Source organism: Aspergillus vadensis, assembly GCF_003184925.1.
Source record: "Aspergillus vadensis CBS 113365 unplaced genomic scaffold BO88scaffold_3, whole genome shotgun sequence".
In the NCBI taxonomy this organism is placed as follows: domain Eukaryota; kingdom Fungi; phylum Ascomycota; class Eurotiomycetes; order Eurotiales; family Aspergillaceae; genus Aspergillus; species Aspergillus vadensis.
Genome location: NW_020292041.1, coordinates 1,228,894 through 1,245,707, shown reverse-complemented (window position 1 = coordinate 1,245,707; position 16,814 = coordinate 1,228,894). Strand labels below are relative to the sequence as shown.

At 51.6% G+C, this 16,814-nt stretch overlaps 6 protein-coding genes across 6 annotated transcripts; 4 read left to right on the top strand and 2 right to left on the bottom strand.

Moving 5' to 3' along the window:
- Positions 1–3,719: 3,719 nt before the first annotated feature.
- On the top strand, positions 3,720–4,600 carry BO88DRAFT_333036 (uncharacterized protein; the record flags this gene model as incomplete). Its single annotated transcript, XM_025702745.1, has 3 exons — positions 3,720–4,242; positions 4,307–4,390; positions 4,446–4,600. 3 exons carry the CDS (start codon positions 3,720–3,722, stop codon positions 4,598–4,600), a joined length of 762 nt encoding a protein of 253 aa, XP_025566691.1.
- An 853-nt stretch (positions 4,601–5,453) lies between these two features.
- On the bottom strand, positions 5,454–6,479 carry BO88DRAFT_401966 (proteasome maturation protein). Its single transcript, XM_025705978.1, has 3 exons — positions 6,304–6,479; positions 5,778–6,213; positions 5,454–5,709 (listed from the first exon to the last, which is right to left on the bottom strand). The coding sequence occupies exons 1-3, from the start codon at positions 6,304–6,306 to the stop codon at positions 5,642–5,644; spliced, it is 507 nt and encodes a 168-aa protein (XP_025566690.1). The 5' UTR covers positions 6,307–6,479; the 3' UTR covers positions 5,454–5,641.
- Positions 6,480–6,668: 189 nt separating this feature from the next.
- Positions 6,669–7,676, top strand: BO88DRAFT_401964 (mitochondrial 37S ribosomal protein uS12m). The gene is made up of 3 exons (XM_025705977.1): positions 6,669–7,144; positions 7,273–7,373; positions 7,442–7,676. The coding sequence occupies exons 1-3, from the start codon at positions 6,697–6,699 to the stop codon at positions 7,505–7,507; spliced, it is 615 nt and encodes a 204-aa protein (XP_025566689.1). The 5' UTR covers positions 6,669–6,696; the 3' UTR covers positions 7,508–7,676.
- BO88DRAFT_171739 (glycosyltransferase family 15 protein) lies at positions 7,609–9,703 on the bottom strand. The gene is made up of 5 exons (XM_025701668.1): positions 9,362–9,703; positions 8,524–9,306; positions 8,184–8,472; positions 7,878–8,128; positions 7,609–7,815 (listed from the first exon to the last, which is right to left on the bottom strand). Exons 1-4 carry the CDS (start codon positions 9,401–9,403, stop codon positions 8,064–8,066), a joined length of 1,179 nt encoding a protein of 392 aa, XP_025566688.1. The 5' UTR covers positions 9,404–9,703; the 3' UTR covers positions 7,609–7,815; positions 7,878–8,063.
- A 701-nt stretch (positions 9,704–10,404) lies between these two features.
- On the top strand, positions 10,405–13,513 carry BO88DRAFT_171720 (deadenylation-dependent mRNA-decapping factor PAT1). Its single transcript, XM_025701667.1, has 3 exons — positions 10,405–10,758; positions 10,849–13,074; positions 13,128–13,513. The coding sequence occupies exons 1-3, from the start codon at positions 10,610–10,612 to the stop codon at positions 13,249–13,251; spliced, it is 2,499 nt and encodes an 832-aa protein (XP_025566687.1). The 5' UTR covers positions 10,405–10,609; the 3' UTR covers positions 13,252–13,513.
- A 1,586-nt stretch (positions 13,514–15,099) lies between these two features.
- Positions 15,100–16,713, top strand: BO88DRAFT_331782 (cytochrome P450; the record flags this gene model as incomplete). The annotated part of the gene is made up of 2 exons (XM_025702694.1): positions 15,100–15,988; positions 16,067–16,713. The coding sequence occupies 2 exons, from the start codon at positions 15,100–15,102 to the stop codon at positions 16,711–16,713; spliced, it is 1,536 nt and encodes a 511-aa protein (XP_025566686.1).
- Positions 16,714–16,814: the final 101 nt, after the last annotated feature.

Sequence of the window (16,814 nt, the reverse complement as noted above, 5' to 3'; positions counted from 1 at the left end):
CGAGTGGCAGTGAGTGAGGTGGGGAGGTGCGGATGGCGGATGACGGATGACAATGAGATAAACAGCAACGCACTATGCTTGTATCTGCCTTCCCTCTAAATACTCTCACAAAGACGCGACTACGCATTAGTCATTCCAGGCCGAATTGATCCCTCTTGCCTCGTTCGCCTATTGTAATGATTCAAATTTGATACAATGTCTTACACACTTCTCCCTTTCTTATATGTGGGTACTAACGTAGTTGTCCACATTCCTAGTACGCGTGCTCAACCTTCAGAAAGTCATCTACATACTACATATCTAATATTACTCGTTCCAGAGAGTTAATTTCAATTCAAATGCGACAAGAAACTCTTTCCACTCAGAAGGATAATTCAAGGAATCGCCAGTTCTTCCCAGATGACAGAACCCTTTCCTGAAGCTATACATTGCGTCCATTGTATCGAAATCTTTGCACCTACACATACTACATCTAAGAAACTGTTATTTATGGCTACAATATAGACTCTCTTACGCCTCTAAGGGTCCTTGGCATGATTCCCACTGCCATGGGCGAAACACCATCGTTTGACTACCGAACCTTGGACGACTCGACAATTCCTATGCGGGAAATAGGAGGCGAAACTTAGTTGGTGATATTGGGAAGTGTAGCCATAATACATTGGACAATCCCTGGAGGTAGTCCCGCCGTGGCGGAGATTTCATGGCGCTGCATTGTATGGCATCATTTGCGGATCTGCGCTGCCATGGCAAAGAGTATACGAGAGCACAAAGCTGTCTTGAAACAAATCACCAAAATCTCTGGTCAAGATTATATCTTTCCCCAATCTGCGCCGACTACCATGCGAGTAATCATGGTATCACTATGATGGTCCTATTCAGCTCTTGAACCAGACCCGTAGTAGGAAAGTACGAGAGTCCCTTGAGGGATGTCTTCAAGCATTCACGCATACACACACAGGAGATGGTAGCTTATGGTCAATAGTTAACAGCCATGAGAGCCATCGTTACTCTGGGGAAGTTAGCACTAGAATATCCAAGCATCAATGTATGACGGTGCGACGGCTGCGACACTATATGGCCGACAATCAGGGAATATGGAGCAACTGCGAGGACACATTTTCAGTTCAGTTCATAAAACTTAGCCGTGAAAGATTCCGAAACGAGACATGAAGCATCGTCGCTATCCTGTGTCCAGATAGCTCTGGTAGTCAACGTATACCAAGCGAGACCCAACTGGCGAAAACAGTCACTATTGACGTGCCAGCGCGTTATTCATATAGTGGTCAAGTAGAGGCCTAGGCCGTGGGAGCTTGAAAGAATCAGAACAAAGTTCTAGCGCCATTGAGGCTGGACCTTTCTCTCAAATGTACGCGACGGGATATTCGATGACAAACAACTGGTGGCATGTGATCTAGAATAGTTCTCGAAGCTGGAATATGACTGTGGATTGATCAGCGACCCACTTATAATTAATGGCCTAAGGCAACGGGGTCCATTTCACTCATGAAAGCAAAGCCAACCGCTTCTGGTTGTAGAACAGCTCCAGGAGATGGATGACAGCTACTTTTTCAAACGTAGTATTTTGTAACCGAAATGTTTTGTCTATAGTATCCATTGCCTCTGAATATAGTAAAGACTGACGAGTGTGATAGACTCCTTCCAGTCGTGATATTCCTTGTTAGGTGGAAGATCTATCACTCGAATATTGGGTGCAATTTCGAGAAGCACAGGTTGCTGACCTTAACATGGTACTGAGGAAGTCCTATCGTCCTGTGGACAAGAGTGACTAGCTAGTTCCACTGTCGCATATCTCATTCGTAGCTGACGAAGCAGGCAGTTGAACCTCTTACTTCTAGGTTTCTGCAAGATTAGTCATGGAAAGGTCTAGGAAATAAAATAGGGTTTTGCAAAGCTCTCAGAGCTAGTATCGTGATTAGAGTGTTGGCGATCTCTTCTAGACTGCAGTATGTCTCAGTTGCTTGGCAATCAGACAAATCGACTGCGCCGTCGTAGCATGCCTTTTTCAGGCATATTTCTATTGCATAGCTTTACATTAGTTATTTAGCTCTGCTACGAGTGACTGACCCCGCTGAATGTCCCGACGTGGCCAACACTTGGTCTAAAGACCTTGCATAGATGTCAAGTCACGTCAGCACGTGTTCGCGCAAAGTAAAGTGACGATCATCGCTGATGTGCAATAATTTGTCATTGCTTGTCTACCTCAAGAGCACCATAGTAGCGCACGGATATCAATTTGTCGATGCGCTCGAGGTCTTTTTAGGATAGTTCGTCGTTCTCCTTCGAAAGGTGGTTGTATGCAGGGTGGTGTGAAACACAATCACTTGAGCAGGTGCAACCCCTCAATCGACAGCCTTAGCAAGGCGGCATACTCTAGTGTAGAGCGCTAATGCACCATGTATAGTGTGTAAGGGGCATATGGTCGGAGTGGTGCATTCATTCTGTACTGATTAGATAGAACCTATCATCTGATGAATGAACATCTTTTATCTCCCGCGTGCATGTCTTGGGGCCAGTCAACAACATGAACTGTCTGGAAGTTACTTATCTCCCTAAGCTAAGCGTAAAGATCTAAGCCATGTGTAGAAGTTTCATCGAACAGCTTCCATGGAGTCAACAGTTGATGTCCAGCATGACAGGTGTCACGACCTGCTAATGACGCAGATATGTCCGGAAGCGACCAGGATCCGCTGCCACCAAGGCCTCAGCTGCACGCGGGAATTGATTCTCATTCCGTCCATTCAAGCCGATGCTGACGCCCAAAGAATTACCTGCATGCAAAGCCAAGTTCAAGTGACGAACGATGATTGAGATGAACCGGAAGGGGAAGAGAGAAAGAAGAGGGAGAAGGATGAAGGAAGAGTAAGTAGAAAGGGCCGTTAATTATGGGCGGTGGCCCACCGATCCGAGGTGACGCCCGGGGGAACAACCAACCAGATCGGGGCTCCCCTCAGCAGTGACTGGCTTGGACCTCTCTGTCTGTCTGTCTGGGCTTGTCTTGTCTCTCCTCTCTCTCCCTTTCCCTGTCCATCCCCATCCATCAATCAATCAATCAATCCAGTCTTTTTGTCCCCTTCTCCTACTTACTTCTTTCCTCTTCCCCCCTCCCCTTTGCCTCCCCCTCTCCCATTCTTTATACATTCCCCATCTTCTTCATTGCCACAAACCTTTTTTAGTCTCCCTTTCAGCCTTACACACAGGGTATAATCAATCCTCTCCTCCTCCTTCTCCTCCTTCTCCTCCACTCGTGGGCCCGCCCGATCGCCTTCGTGGTCCCTCGTCTCCTCACTACTCAACGCCGTCCCCTTTTCGCTCTCGCTGGTCTCCTTCGGGTCGCATGGCCCCCTTCACCCATCCCCGATCAAGGTTCTAGTCTCTTGTTCGGGCCACCCTTGGAAATTCCTCCTCGCCTACCTAATTTAGCACCCTCTCTCAGCCTGCCCTCCTTTCCCTCCTCCGTGCGCGCATCGCCTTGCTTCATCCGCTCCTGTCTTCAATCCCCAGCCTGATTCGCCTCCCCCCCTTTTACCCTCATCAGTCAACTCCCATATCGGTTCAGCTATCCCCAACGGAATTTTCGCTGCGATCTATTCTCTCTTTTAAAGTTTTCATCGATTTCGACCTGCTAGCTTAGCCTTCCTTTCTTCCCCTCGCGCTATCTGACTCGTGCGGCTTCACGAGGTGTGTCAGAACAAACCATGTCGGTCACCGAAGACCCCAAAGTTGACCCCATGTCGCCCACCTCCGACTCCAACCTGACTTCGCAGTCCACAACCATTGCCGTGCCGTCGTCAGAAACCCAGGAGCTTCCTAGTGCCGCCCCTCATCCCGATAACGCCCAGGCCGAGAGCCAAGAGCCCAGTTCGGGGGATGTGAAGCCCACAGACAATAATGAGGACAATACGTCAGCACCCGTTCCCAAGCAGAACCCTGTAGATGCGGCTCCATCTGCAAGCGCATCTCCTGAACAACACGATGAGGCGAAGGCTCCGGCAGCTGGCTCCGAGCCATCGTCCCAGGGATCAGATGAGGCTGCCAAAGAGGAGGAGGACACGGGCCCGTCCTTAGTGATCACCCTGCTCTTGATAACAGGCTCCCGACACCCGTTCAAGATCGATGGAAAGTATCTACGGAAACGGTCGGTCAATGTAGAGAATTACGATCCGTTCGCCATGAGTGTATACACGTTGAAGGAATTGATCTGGCGGGAATGGCGCCAAGGTATGCGTGCAATAGCCAAGGTTGTCTCGGAAGTCGCGGGTGGCTAACATATGATTCCTGGCAGACTGGGAGCCGCGGCCATCATCGCCCAGCTCCATCCGACTCATCTCATTCGGCAAGCTGCTTGATGACAAAGCTCCATTATCAGGTATCTATCACTTCTACCGCTTTTCTGGTGCTGGTGCTGATCTACTATCATCTAGACTCTAAGTTCAGCCGGGATGCTCCCAATGTGGTTCACATGACTGTGAAGCCCCAGGAGATCGTTGACGAAGAAGACGCCAAGTCCAAACCCCAGTACACCCGGGAGCGGGAGTCCAGTGAGCGTAGCCCTGGCTGTCGCTGCATCATCCAATAATGAATAGCACGGTTTCCGCCCGAGAAAGGAGACGACAGAAGTCATATACTTAAGGCAGCCCTCCCTTGCTTGCGTCCTCGGGAACTGCCATTATCGCTTTGCCCTCCCAGATACCAACGCCAAGCTCACTTGCTTGTGCTACTTGAAGATTCGTCGATACGAGCTTTCTTCTAGACCCCTTATTGGAGCCTTGTTGCTTCTCTCGGCTGGGTTCGAGTAGGCTTTGGTCCTCCCTCACGCTTGTTCGCCTTTTTTGCCGCAAGACATTGCATGTGGTTGGCTGTCTGACCGTAATGAGACGGCGTTATGGATGGGTTATCATCGCTTTACCAGCATCGCCGCATTGACATTTACCCAGTTGTCTGTTCTACCAAGTGGTCACCGTTTGGCTTGCATAGTTCCATGAGTTGCTTGATGCTGCTCCGCTTCCGCTTATTTCGTATATACCCTAAAGCTCATGTTCTCGCTTGCTCTCCCGCCCCCTGTGTTGTCTCGTTGGCCGGTCTCAAATTTGTTGCATTTATGTTCACATATTGGAAGCCTATCTCTTGCAATTGCTTACATGGTCCTTTGCCGTTCTGCTGTGTTTCTGTTGCGTTAGGGCTTGGACCGACGAATTTGCAGTGCTCACGGAAGACCCTGGTGGCCCTCTTCCGATCTGGCCAGCCATCTGATTGAATCTAGTTTGAGATACGGGGCTTGTGCGACCCACAGGTTGATGTCAAATATAGCGTTTCCTTGGTTTGAGGCCAGCGGAAACTACATAATGTACAAAGATTGCACATATGGTAGCTATCCAACCTGTAGTACTTTCCTTTCAACCAACGTAGGTTTATTCAAAGTCTTCGAGTAGATGAAACCACCATTTATTGTATTGTATAGTTTACCGCAGACAGCGCCTGTATCAAGAACTTAATAATATAAGAAACAAACTTAAAATCCGATTCATAACAACCCATTCAACAGCCAACCTGAGTTAAGTGAAGCCATGCCATGCCATGTCATGTCCAGACCAGACTAAGAACTGCCACTACCACCCACTCAGTGATCCATACGCAATCTTTTCTCCATCTCATCATGGAAAGCAGGCGGTTCACGGAACTCATCACCTAAACCCCCACACGTTAGCAAAACACACAACCTCCTTCGCCAAAACATGGAAGAAGGTAAAACTCACCCTTGAACACATCCTCCCAACCCACCTCAGCATCCCTACCACCAAGGACCAAAATATCCTCATGAAGGTTTCCCATTCCGAGACCACCCAATGCAGCAGGCCTGAACGTCCCATCCCGCACGATCTTCAACTCCATGCCGCGGCGCACGGGCTCCGCGATACCGTACGCCCGACGCAGCGACTCCATCTTCAATGCATCTTGGGTGGCGCGCCACGCGAGGAGGCGGGCTTCGAGCGGGTGCGTCGAGGATGGGGTGGTGGTCGCTGTGGAGGGAGGGCCCCGGGGTGCTTGAAGAGTGATGTTGTCGCGGAGGGTGTCGGGGAGACCGGGGGCTGAGGGGGCGCCCTTGGAGGGGTGGGGGAGGTCGATGACGGCGCGGGTGGTCGTGTTGGTTGTTTGGGTTGGGTTGCTGGAGGGAGGGGCGATGCGGAGGGACTATTCTTTTGTTAATCATTTGCTCGGTACGACTGAGGGTTGGGGTGGTGAGGGTTATCGGGGAGGTTGTGAGTAGATGAATGGACGGACCATTGTGACGGTTGTGATGGGAGTTTTTTTGTAAAGTGGTATGTGAGATTAAGAGATGGTAGGGTAAATCGAAAGGTTTAGATGAGCGTGGTTGTTCGTGAGATGGAGGTTGAAAGTCGGAGGAGGATAGTTAAGCAGTCAGTAAGTAGAGGTAACCGACGTAGCACTCAGCAAGCACCGCAGCTCTGACATCGCAGCCAGGCAGCCAGTCCACTGGCGCGTTCCCGCAGCAAGCTCCTCCGGCGCACCACACCCACCACCTCCGCCATCTTTCACCCGTCACGTGATACAATCTCTCTCAGCCCGTCCAGGAAATGTTTCCCATCCCGATAGCCAATATACGGAAGCCCCCAGGCCAAAGCACAGAACATCGCCGAGGAGATAATATTTAAGATGGCGCCCCTTGTCTCCTCCCTCGCCCTGCGCACGCTCCGGACTCTTGTCCAGCGTCCCGCCGCTATCAAATCCACTACCTCCTGCTCCATCACCACCCTCGCTGCTCCCCGACGACCTTTCCAGCCCGTCCTCCGCACGCCCACCGCAGTTGCTGCTGCTGCTGCGAGCAAGACCTCCGTCACATCCTCTTCTTCCTCCATTCTCCGGCAATTCTCCACCTCCCCGTTCCGCCAGGCTACCTACAACCAAGTGCGGCGCGGATGTCGTACTGCGCAGCGCGCACGTCGCTCTCGGTCTCCGGCGCTGATCGGCCGGTCTCAGATGAAGGGAGTGTGTTTGAAGACGGGTATTACGAAGCCCAAGAAGCCCAACTCTGGTGAGCGGAAGACAGCGAGAGTTAGGTTGAGTAGTGGGAAGGTTGTTACGGCTTATATTCCTGGTGAAGGTGAGTTCACTTTTCCTCTCCGCTTTGGTCTTTGTGGGATTGGGTTGGGGATTGGGGGTGGAAGAGAATGAGAGTATATGGGAAACAATGGAATTGGATAAATGAGGCTAATTTATTTATGTGTGTAGGTCACAATATCCAGCAGCACAGTGTCGTTATGGTGCGTGGTGGTCGTGTGCCTGATTGTCCTGGTGTGAAGTACCACTTGGTTCGTGGTGCGATGGATTTGGTAAGTTTTACCTTCTGCGATTGGGGTTGTATTGGGAAATTGGAGTGGAATTGGCTAACTTCTTTCAGGGTGGTGTTGCTTCTCGGTTGAACAGTCGGTCGAAGTATGGTACGAAGAAGCCTAAGAAGGATTAGTTGGGTATGAGGGATGTTGCTTGTGCTTGATTATATTTTTTGGTATTGTTTGTATCATTACATCGTGCTTTGACGGATCTTTATATCGTTGTTATCATTAGAACACGGCTATGTACATTTATGAGGCTTGCCTGGCTACAGAGCAGTTATTTTCCTTTCCCATTTCATCCCGACTCCATCCAGTACATCCTGCAAACGATCTCTGTACCTTGCAACCCCCTATACCCTGAATATAGAGAAAAATGATGCGCGCTTGTGAAGTGAAGTTCCCGACAATCTTATAAACAATGACACCCTCGTCCGGAAATCAAGAAATGAAGAATATTTTTCAAATGGTGTGAACCTGCGCCCAGCATTCAGCAGGATGGTTGGAAATGGTTAAGTAATGAGCTGGGAAGCGTCCCGTTAGTGGAAGGTTTATGCCTGGACAATGCCACTCCACCGTGCTTGGTCAACAGATGTCCGACTTTGCTGATCACATGCACGGCCAATCTTCCGCTGCGCAACAACAGAATTTGCATTTACTTTTTGAGTGATAAATTCAGTCATGAGCCCCTTAGCTCTCATTCTCGTAGCCCTTGGGCTTGTCCATGTCGTTGGTTTGGAAGAACCGGGACGTGCCTGTACGTTGCTCGTTAGTTATGATGCCCCAACGGAAGGAAAGAGGGCAACTTACAAGAGTATCCCTTCCAGTCAAAGTTGTCCTTGGGGTTGCAGTGGCACTTCAAGTCCAGCCTTAGCTGCTCGCCAGTCGGGCAGTGGGTGAAGGGGACATGGTAGTAGCCAATTTCGTTGAAGAAGTGGATCTGCTCCTTCTTCAAGAGAAGTCCCGCGGCAATAGAGTGCACCGGAGCATCTCCCCAACGCTCGTAGAAGAAGCCACCAGCGTGGTCAAGCGTCTCAAAGTAGTCAATGTATTCCTTGGACCGCAGCCATTCCAAACTTCCAATCTCAAAGTTGGACCACTACAAACCGGTTAGTTCAGCTAGCGGAGAGGTGCAAGGGGCAATACTCACAAAGTGACACTTGTTGTAAGTCTTGCCGCCGTCGTCACTCAAGAAACTCATAGAGTTGCCGTCCGCGATATGCTCCGGGTGCTCCTCCATGAACTTTTGCACCGTACCCCACAGGCTCGGAATGGTGTCGTAGTACTCGTACAGACTCAGCACGAAGCTGTACTTTTTGTCGTTCTCTTTCACGTAGCGGAACGGGTCAAAGCTGACATCACAGAAGAGCTCAATGCTGGGCTCCACGCGCCAGTAGTACTCATAGTTCAGCATCAGCGGGTGCCGGAAGAAGAATCCGGATTCATAACGGCACATGTGACGGTAGCTCTCCGAGTCGCCGTAGATGATCTTCTTCTCTCCCATTTCCTGTCGGACCTTCTTCGCCTTATCCTGGTCGATCCACTCGGGATATGACCAATGTTCCTTCGGAATCACGCCATAGAACGTATTGCCGGAGATCAAGGCTGACGTGACCTTCTTGAACTCGTCATCGAAGGGCTTGTCGTTCAAAAACACCCAATCGTAGTGATAGTTGTGGTTAAAGCGGTCTTCCACCGTCCGGATGGACTTGACCATCTCCCAAAGATCAGTGTTGCGAGCGAGGGTCACGAAGGTGGCGTTCACGCGATCCGTCGGGATGTCTTTGATCGGTCCACTTGATGACAGCGCATCGTTTTGCGAGGAGTGAGAGGAGGAAAAGGTGTCTTTGTAGGTCGCGGGATTCAACTTCGTGCCGATGTTCTCGGGGATTGGGATAGCGCTCCTAGAGATGAAAAAGAAGACGGCCAACCCCTTGAAGCCAGTCAGTCATGCGAAAGGGGTCCTGTGGCGGGCCAGATACACTCACCGTGATGGCGAACAGAAGATATCGCAATGGCCCTATAGCCATGATGTGAAGGGCACTGCGCTGTGCCGAAGCGTCGGTGAGGAGGTGGGAGGAGCAGCAATGGTTGGATGCGCAGGGCTGAATACGGGGGCCTGTTGCGCAGTGTCGGAGAACAAAGGAGGACGGCGAGTAAGGATCAGAATGCTGATGAAGTTGACAAACGAATGACGGACAGCTAGTGTGAAAGTAAGGAAGAGATCCGGGAGATGGGGCCTCTCGATCTAGGCAGTTGTGACAGGCCCGGTGAGAAATGCGCCTCCCAGATATTCTTGGGAAACTATGGGCGATCGGTAACGACGATGCAGATGATGGACCCGCGGCGCATCAGGCAAAGATTAAAGTTAGTTGGCAATTCGGGGCACTGGTTGTCGATCCTGACCACGGCGCTCGTGCTTCCCCAACCGTTCTTTATTGGAAAAAGTTGAGTCTGGACAGGAATATTTAAGGAGATGGAAGGTTAAATGTGGGAAAAAAGGCAGATGTCAACAAGCGCCAGCGTACGTTGGCAGTCTAGCTTATTTGCTCCGGTATGGCGAGGGCGACGTAATTTCCCCCATTATTGGCCGGGCCACGTACGTCGCACCGATTTCGAGTAACCGAGTGGATGCGTGAGATAAGAAAAGCATACATTCTGACATTCAACTTCTACAAGGAGGAACTTTTACTCATTCATAGGGAGGGGTCTATACCAGAAATGACGTTAAGGAAGGGGTGCGATCGATGCTTGAGTGTATCAGTCCATCTGGCTGGGCGTCGATCCCATCCTGCCTTGGACATAGTAACTCCTCATAGGGCGTGATGGATCTGGTCTTAAGGGCCAGATAATATAATCCGTGCAAAGCACTGCCCTGGATACTACTTTGTTATAAAGTAGACAATTATCCGGGTACTCCGAAGGCCTTACAACATGGTGTGATATAGATAAATACAAAAAGGGGTCGTTCTCATAACTACAAAGTCCATTATCTTCCGAGTCCAACGGAGACAACAGGAGACCTGATGACTAAGGGGCAACCGCTTCCCCGTGATGCGGTGGCTAATTGAATGCCTTACTGCCTCAGGCTCTTAAGGCCACAGCGGACTAAGCTAAAGCGGGTGATATCAGACCGGCTGTGAACCTCATCCCGCACTACCCAATTATGCCGCGGTGGTAATTCTCGCCCTCTTCCTACACCCACTGCCTCCCCCCACCCCCCGCTTCCCCCGAAGATGTCCTTCTTCGGATTTAATACCACCCTGCCTAGGGATCGAGCTCCTGCGGGCGAACAGAGGGGTATCTTCGACACCCCTGACCCGTTCGCCGAAGTTGCCCGCGCCAGACTGGCAGCAAACTTCCGAGACGACAAGGATGACGACGTGTAAGTTTCCCCCACTTTGCTTCACTTGAATCAATTGAGACAACGGGGGCCATGGAGCTGATCAGCGGCGCTTTCTTTCAATTGCTATAGCATCGACTTTGAGGATACGTACGATGGCCTGGGAGACCAACTGGACGATGACCAGGATGCGTTCAACGATGACACGTTTGGTGGCGGCTTCGACACCGGCCCGGTTGGAAAGGATTTCGACTTCTTCGGAAAGACTGCTCAGGTCGCCGATGTGATCGGAGAGGAGCAGATCCGTTACAGCCTTCAGAAACCCGGTGCGCCTGCGACCGCTCCTTCGCAACCCACGGCCGATACTGCTCTGCCAGACACTGCGGACCAGAAGCCCAAACGGTCTGGCTATGAGAAGTACAACGACCCGGGTTACATCCCCGATCTCCAGGCCAAGTCTAGCGTCTGGGGCATGTCGAAGAAGCCGGAACAGCAATTCCAGCAACAGCTGCAGCAGCTGCAGCAGCCCACGCCCCAGATGGTAGCGCAAGCGAAGAAGATGCTAAGTCTCGAGGAGGTGGAAGCGCAGCTGCGGAGACAGGGTCCGTCTTCGCTCCCCGCCCAAATCCCGCTGTCCCTTCCGCAGTCGATGCCAGAGCCCACTCAGCCTCTCCAGCGAGCCCAGATGCCCCCTCTGCCCGAAGGCTTCCCGCAGCTGCCGCCTGAGATTCTACAGGCCCAGTTCGCCAAGGGTGTCCCACCGGCACTGTTGCAGCACCAGCCGCCCATGGTTCCGGAGCCGTACCCGCTCCCTCCAAACCTGCCGATACATATGCTGCAGAATGCCAACTTGCCTCCTCAGCACATGGTGCCTCCCCAACGTCAGGCGATGCCACAGGCGGCTCAGCGACCCCAGCAGCAGCAACCGCCCCTGCCCCAAGCTCCCCGTGGTAACAACGCGCAACTGCCCGTGATCACCAACTCCCAGCAGTTGATGCACCTGACGGAGGAGCAGCGCGTAGCGTACTTGATGGAAGATGCCAAGCGTGCAAAGCGCAACCACAAGATCTTCCTTCTGTCCAGGGGTAACGGACTGATGACCCCGCAGGACAAGAACTTCATCACCCGGATCCAGCTTCAGCAACTAGTCGCTGCTGCTGGCAACGTGGCGGACTCTGATGCAGAAGCTGTCTTGGCAGAGGACTTCTACTATCAGGTTTATAGCCAGATCCGGGGTGCGCCGCGGCAACATCCGCACCAACCTCTTGGTCACTTTGCGCAGACATACCTTCTCCAGACAGGCAACAGGCTCGGGGGGCATGGCTCTCGCCGGCAGTTCCAGAGCGCCGACAACCACATGCAGAGAATGCAGCAGCAGGTCCAGCGTGCGGTGGAGGCCGCTAAGCAGAAGCCTAAGAATAAGCAGCTTATCATCGAGGGCAGCTTGGGTAAGATCTCTTTCAGCAACGCTAAGACGCCAAAGCCAATGCTCAACATCAAGCGTCCGGAGAGCTCAGAGGGCGCTAAGACGGTGAAGAAGCCGCACACCGATTTGAGCGTTAGCGATCGCAAATCAGTCCTGACCAACCTCGAGAGTGTATACAGCACGCTTATGGATATGGAAGACATGGAGCGCACGATGCCTCCCCCGCCGGATGAGAATGATCCCGAGGCCATCCAGAAGCACATGGAATGGAGACAGAAGATCCGTTCGCTCAACCAGAAGCTGTGGCGCGATCTTAAGGTCATGGAACCCATTGTTCCCAACACCAACACTCCCCACCCGTTCATTGCCTTCCTTGCTTATCCCAAGGGCAAGAAGGCCATTCCCCGCATTTTCCGCCACATTGATCAGGAGCAGCGCGTTACTATTCTTACTATGATAGTTGTACACTTGGATTCTCTGGACGTTGTCCGACGCGCCCAGCCTGTTCCGGGTGAGACTCAGCCCTCTCTGGCCGTTCGGGAAGCCATCGAGCTTTTCTCTCAGGCCGTCATGCCCAGTCTTCTGGGATACGTCAACGAGGCGCCATTCAATATCATCATCGGGTTGCTGGGGCTTGTCATTGCGCAGACGCATGTCCAGATGATCTCGAGGACCCGCATTGGACTTGGAATCTTGACCATGCTTCTCAGTCGCGCCGAAATTGTGAAGGAAGCTGGACAGGCTACGGAGCGGGACTGGCAGCAGTGGGTTGAAAAGTTCAATGTGTTGTTTGACACCCTTGAACCTACCTTTGCGGATATCTTCCCCAGCGCGATCAATGCTGGCGACGACATGTATGTGTGGCAGTTCTTGGCTGCAGTTGGTATCGGAGCTAGCCCCGAACAACAGCAACGCCTTGTTATTGCGGTCAAGTAAGTTCAACCCCCTCATCTACATAATTTACATCATATTAATCGTTCTACAGGGACCGGGTGATGGAGACGGTGACTTACAGCAAGACGCTTCCTGCCGATATGGCCAGCGCGCGTCTTGGCAACGTCAACCTCTTCATGCGGGCTATTGGCCTCGATGTTGAACTTCTAGGTTAAATGACGGGGGCGACCTCCACGAGATACTTCTTTCGCTGGCCAATTCCCACAGCTCCTTGGGCAGGCTGTTGCCCCGATTATGCGTTATCCAGGACCGGACAGAAACCTATCTCAGTATCAATCGTGAACACCCGAGTCCCAACATGACAGGATCTGTTAGGTGGACTCCGGGCAGATGTCCTTAGCGAAGTTGGCCTATACTTAGAGACCGATACCCGGTAAACGGGTGCTCGGGAGGGGACAACTGGCGGAAAGGTCAGTTGGTCTCTTGAGACGCGAAGCCGAGGTATGACGGCGTGCGATTGCAGCCGAATAATGGCACTGGCGAATGAAGCGCGTGCGACCAGTGATGTATTATGTACGCATCACCATGATTCTTATGTTCTGTCCCACGACATGTTTGGTGGGCCTGTCAATAGTGATGTCTTCTAGCTATGTCTTCATGTGTTCTTTTCAATCCTATTTCTTTTATTTTGGAAACTCTTGTCGGTAGCCGTGGGTTTTGTATGGATCAGCCGAGTAGCCTGGCCCTGCAATGTGGAGGGACAAACTTATCCACCTTTTCATTTAATATTCACCGGCGAATCTCCAGCCTTGTCTGAAGCAGTGTACTATCCGATTTATTTCAACCACTAACTTCGTCTCCAGCTGTCTGCAGACTCCAAAGATGGCATTTTCACCTCTTCTCCGGGTCGATCCCAATATGGTTGGATGATAATCAATCTGGTCGCATCACCAAATCTCAGACCTCATAAATTACTTGCAACGAAAGATGACGCCAACCTGTAATTGTAAAGTTTTCGAATCTGGCATATGTTATGCAGGTCCCCATACAGTACCAACTCCCTTTGTCTCCATGCATCCAATCACTCTCTGAAGGCGCCATTTGCTCCGCCTCACACACCATCCTTCGGTCTATGGAATAACCAACGAGTGAGCCAGAGTCCTGACGTGCATTGGAAGCCAGAGTGTCCGCACTCCCGAGGTAACTATAGATATTGTACCCTGCATGATTGTGAGAGGTTCTGAGAGCCCAACAAGACTCACTGCAATGGACAGTTCACTGGTCGAAGTTAAAAGTACTGATTGACTGCTTTAAAACAATTACAGGTGCAGAGACGAATCCGCAAATTGTCAGTATCCCGAGAAGTCTGTTCATCGCTGGTTAAGCGCCGTGCACGAGCTTAGCGGCTCTCCCTGGACGCTAATTGCATAGTCACCTTGTACTAGCCAGCTTAGTGACAGCCCCAACACTACTAATGCAAGGCTACATGTTGCCTCATGCCCTGACCTGTGGTACTCTCCAGGATAATCCTTGCAAAGTTGGCAAATACGACTGAAGCGCGTTCAGCCCATCAGCACTAATGCTGTTGCTGTCACACAGCAGCTTACTTAGGGACAAATTGTGGCTCGGTTGTGATTTTCACCAACTTCGTGTATACTGTACGCGGATCCACTAAACTAGTCGGCTCAGCCTAATATTTGAGATAAGTGCAAGTTCCGCCTATAAGACAGGAGGAATGATGATCATCTTTGGGAACGTAAAAATTGGATCCATTATGGACCAACGTGGCTTTCAACGTCGACGTTGGAAGGAACGATGAGTGTTGGAAGGTGACAACCCATTTTGCATCTCTTGTTCTTGTTGCATTCTCATATAAGGTCGACCTTGGGACCTGAGCTCGTCCAGTGAATGCTAATTGAAGTCGAGTGGATGGATGATCTTTGAGCCCATCTAACTATACACGCCCTCGCTTAGCGATCTACTTACTTTGACTTTTGATAATGCTGGAAAGTGTGCTACGGTCTCTTCAGGATCAGCGGCAGAGCTTAACAAGTTCAGCCATCATGGATCTCTTGGGGTGTGTAGTCATCGCCCTCGCTGGCTACATCATTTACCAAGTTTGGTTCCATCCACTATCCTCCTACCCTGGCCCATTTGTCGCCAAGCTGACCAACCTCTACTCGGTGGTCCACGCCATACGCGGCGATCGCCATGAGGACCTATACCGCCTGCATCAACGCTATGGGCCCGTTGTGCGAATCGGCCCGCAGCGCGTTTCCATTCTTGATGCAAAGGCGTTGGAGCCCATCTACGGCTTCCATGCCAACGTTCAGAAGGCCAAGTCGTACAACATGTTCTATGGCGTGAGCATCTTCACTGCCATCGATCGCACAGTGCATGCCCGCAAACGTCGAGTCATGTCTTATGCTTTTTCCAGCCAAGCATTACGTGGGATGGAACCTTATATCTTGTCAGCCATCCGCGACTGGTGTGCCGCTTTGGTAGATCGGCATCCCGATGAGCAGGTGCCATCTGCGCCCTCCAGTCCTGGCAGCTGGTCAAAGCCCAAGGATATGGTGCACTGGAGTGCCTGTGTGATCTTCGATGCGCTTGGGGAGATCTGCTTCGGCAAGACATTCAACACCTCTTTCAGCGACGCCAACCACTTCTTCTTCCCGCTGATGGCCTTGAACCTCCGTATCATGAACATTTGCGGGCAGATGCCTATTCTACGCTCCCTGGGTTTCGAAAAGTATCTCCGGCGCGGCACCGTTGCCAATCGCCAGCGACAGATTGGTTTCTCCCGGCAGCAGTTACAGACTCGACTGGCGGCAGAGTCCACCCAGCGTCGAGATATCATCTACTATCTGCAACAAGCACGGGACCCAAAGACCAATGAAGGCTATTCTGAGGCGGAGTTGATGTCAGAGGTTATGACATTGCTAGGAGCCGGTATGTATACAACCTCATTTTAAGTGTGACTTTGCCCTGCTTTGTCCTCTGGCTGGAACTTACGGATTGAATTATCAGGTAACGACACAACCAATACGACATTAACTGCCATATTCTACTACCTTGCTCACAATCCAGCTATCCTTGCCCGGCTAAGCGCAGAGATTCGTGCCGTCTTCCCTACACTGGAGGCGATCGTTGCCGGTCCTGATTTATCGCAGATGGCTTACCTCCACGCTTGTATTGATGAGACCATGCGTATATGCCCGCCTGTACCTACTGATCTGCCACGAGAAGTCCTCCCTGGAGGGCTTCGAGTAGGAGAGTGGCATTTCCCAGCCGGCACGGTTGTCGCAGTCCCCACCTACGCGTTGCACCACAGTGAAGAACACTTCGACCGCCCCTTTGTGTACGATCCAAGTCGGTGGCTACTGTGTGGCAGCAAAGGCACTGAGAAAGGCGAGGGGGTGAGTGCTGAGGTGCTCAGTCGGCAGCGGCAGGCCTTCGCGCCTTTTAGTATCGGACCGCGAGCGTGCATCGGGCGGAATGTAGCCATTCTCGAGCTAGAGCTGACTATTTCCCGGGCATTGTGGTTGTACGATATACGACTGGCCCCGGGGACGGAGCAGTTGGGCGTTGGCTACCAAGGAGAGTACAAGATCAAGGACCATTTCGCGGTTGGAAAGGAGGGTCCAGTGTTGCAGTTTCGGATGCGACAGAAATGAGTTTGTTTCTTGATCAATTCTCGGGCGGGAGTTCATGGTTCGCTTCTAAACAAGGTCATTCCCCATTCCATTATGTTTCCTAGCCAAGGGCTTCTAAAGCA

Excerpts from the sequence above, each read along its gene's own strand:
- BO88DRAFT_171739 (XM_025701668.1), bottom strand. The coding sequence starts at position 9,403 with ATGGCTATAGGGCCATTGCGATATCTTCTGTTCGCCATCACG. Across the intron at positions 9,307-9,361 it reads ATCTTCTGTTCGCCATCACG|GGGTTGGCCGTCTTCTTTTT; the intron begins GTGAGTGTATCT and ends ACTGGCTTCAAG. Across the intron at positions 8,129-8,183 it reads TGACTGGAAGGGATACTCTT|GCACGTCCCGGTTCTTCCAA; the intron begins GTAAGTTGCCCT and ends AGCAACGTACAG.
- BO88DRAFT_401964 (XM_025705977.1), top strand. The coding sequence starts at position 6,697 with ATGGCGCCCCTTGTCTCCTCCCTCGCCCTGCGCACGCTCCGGACTCTT. Across the intron at positions 7,145-7,272 it reads GGCTTATATTCCTGGTGAAG|GTCACAATATCCAGCAGCAC; the intron begins GTGAGTTCACTT and ends TTATGTGTGTAG. Across the intron at positions 7,374-7,441 it reads TTCGTGGTGCGATGGATTTG|GGTGGTGTTGCTTCTCGGTT; the intron begins GTAAGTTTTACC and ends AACTTCTTTCAG.
- BO88DRAFT_171720 (XM_025701667.1), top strand. The coding sequence starts at position 10,610 with ATGTCCTTCTTCGGATTTAATACCACCCTGCCTAGGGATCGAGCTCCT. Across the intron at positions 10,759-10,848 it reads GACGACAAGGATGACGACGT|CATCGACTTTGAGGATACGT; the intron begins GTAAGTTTCCCC and ends CAATTGCTATAG. Across the intron at positions 13,075-13,127 it reads CGCCTTGTTATTGCGGTCAA|GGACCGGGTGATGGAGACGG; the intron begins GTAAGTTCAACC and ends ATCGTTCTACAG.
- BO88DRAFT_401966 (XM_025705978.1), bottom strand. Across the intron at positions 5,710-5,777 it reads TTGGGAGGATGTGTTCAAGG|GTGATGAGTTCCGTGAACCG; the intron begins GTGAGTTTTACC and ends GTGGGGGTTTAG.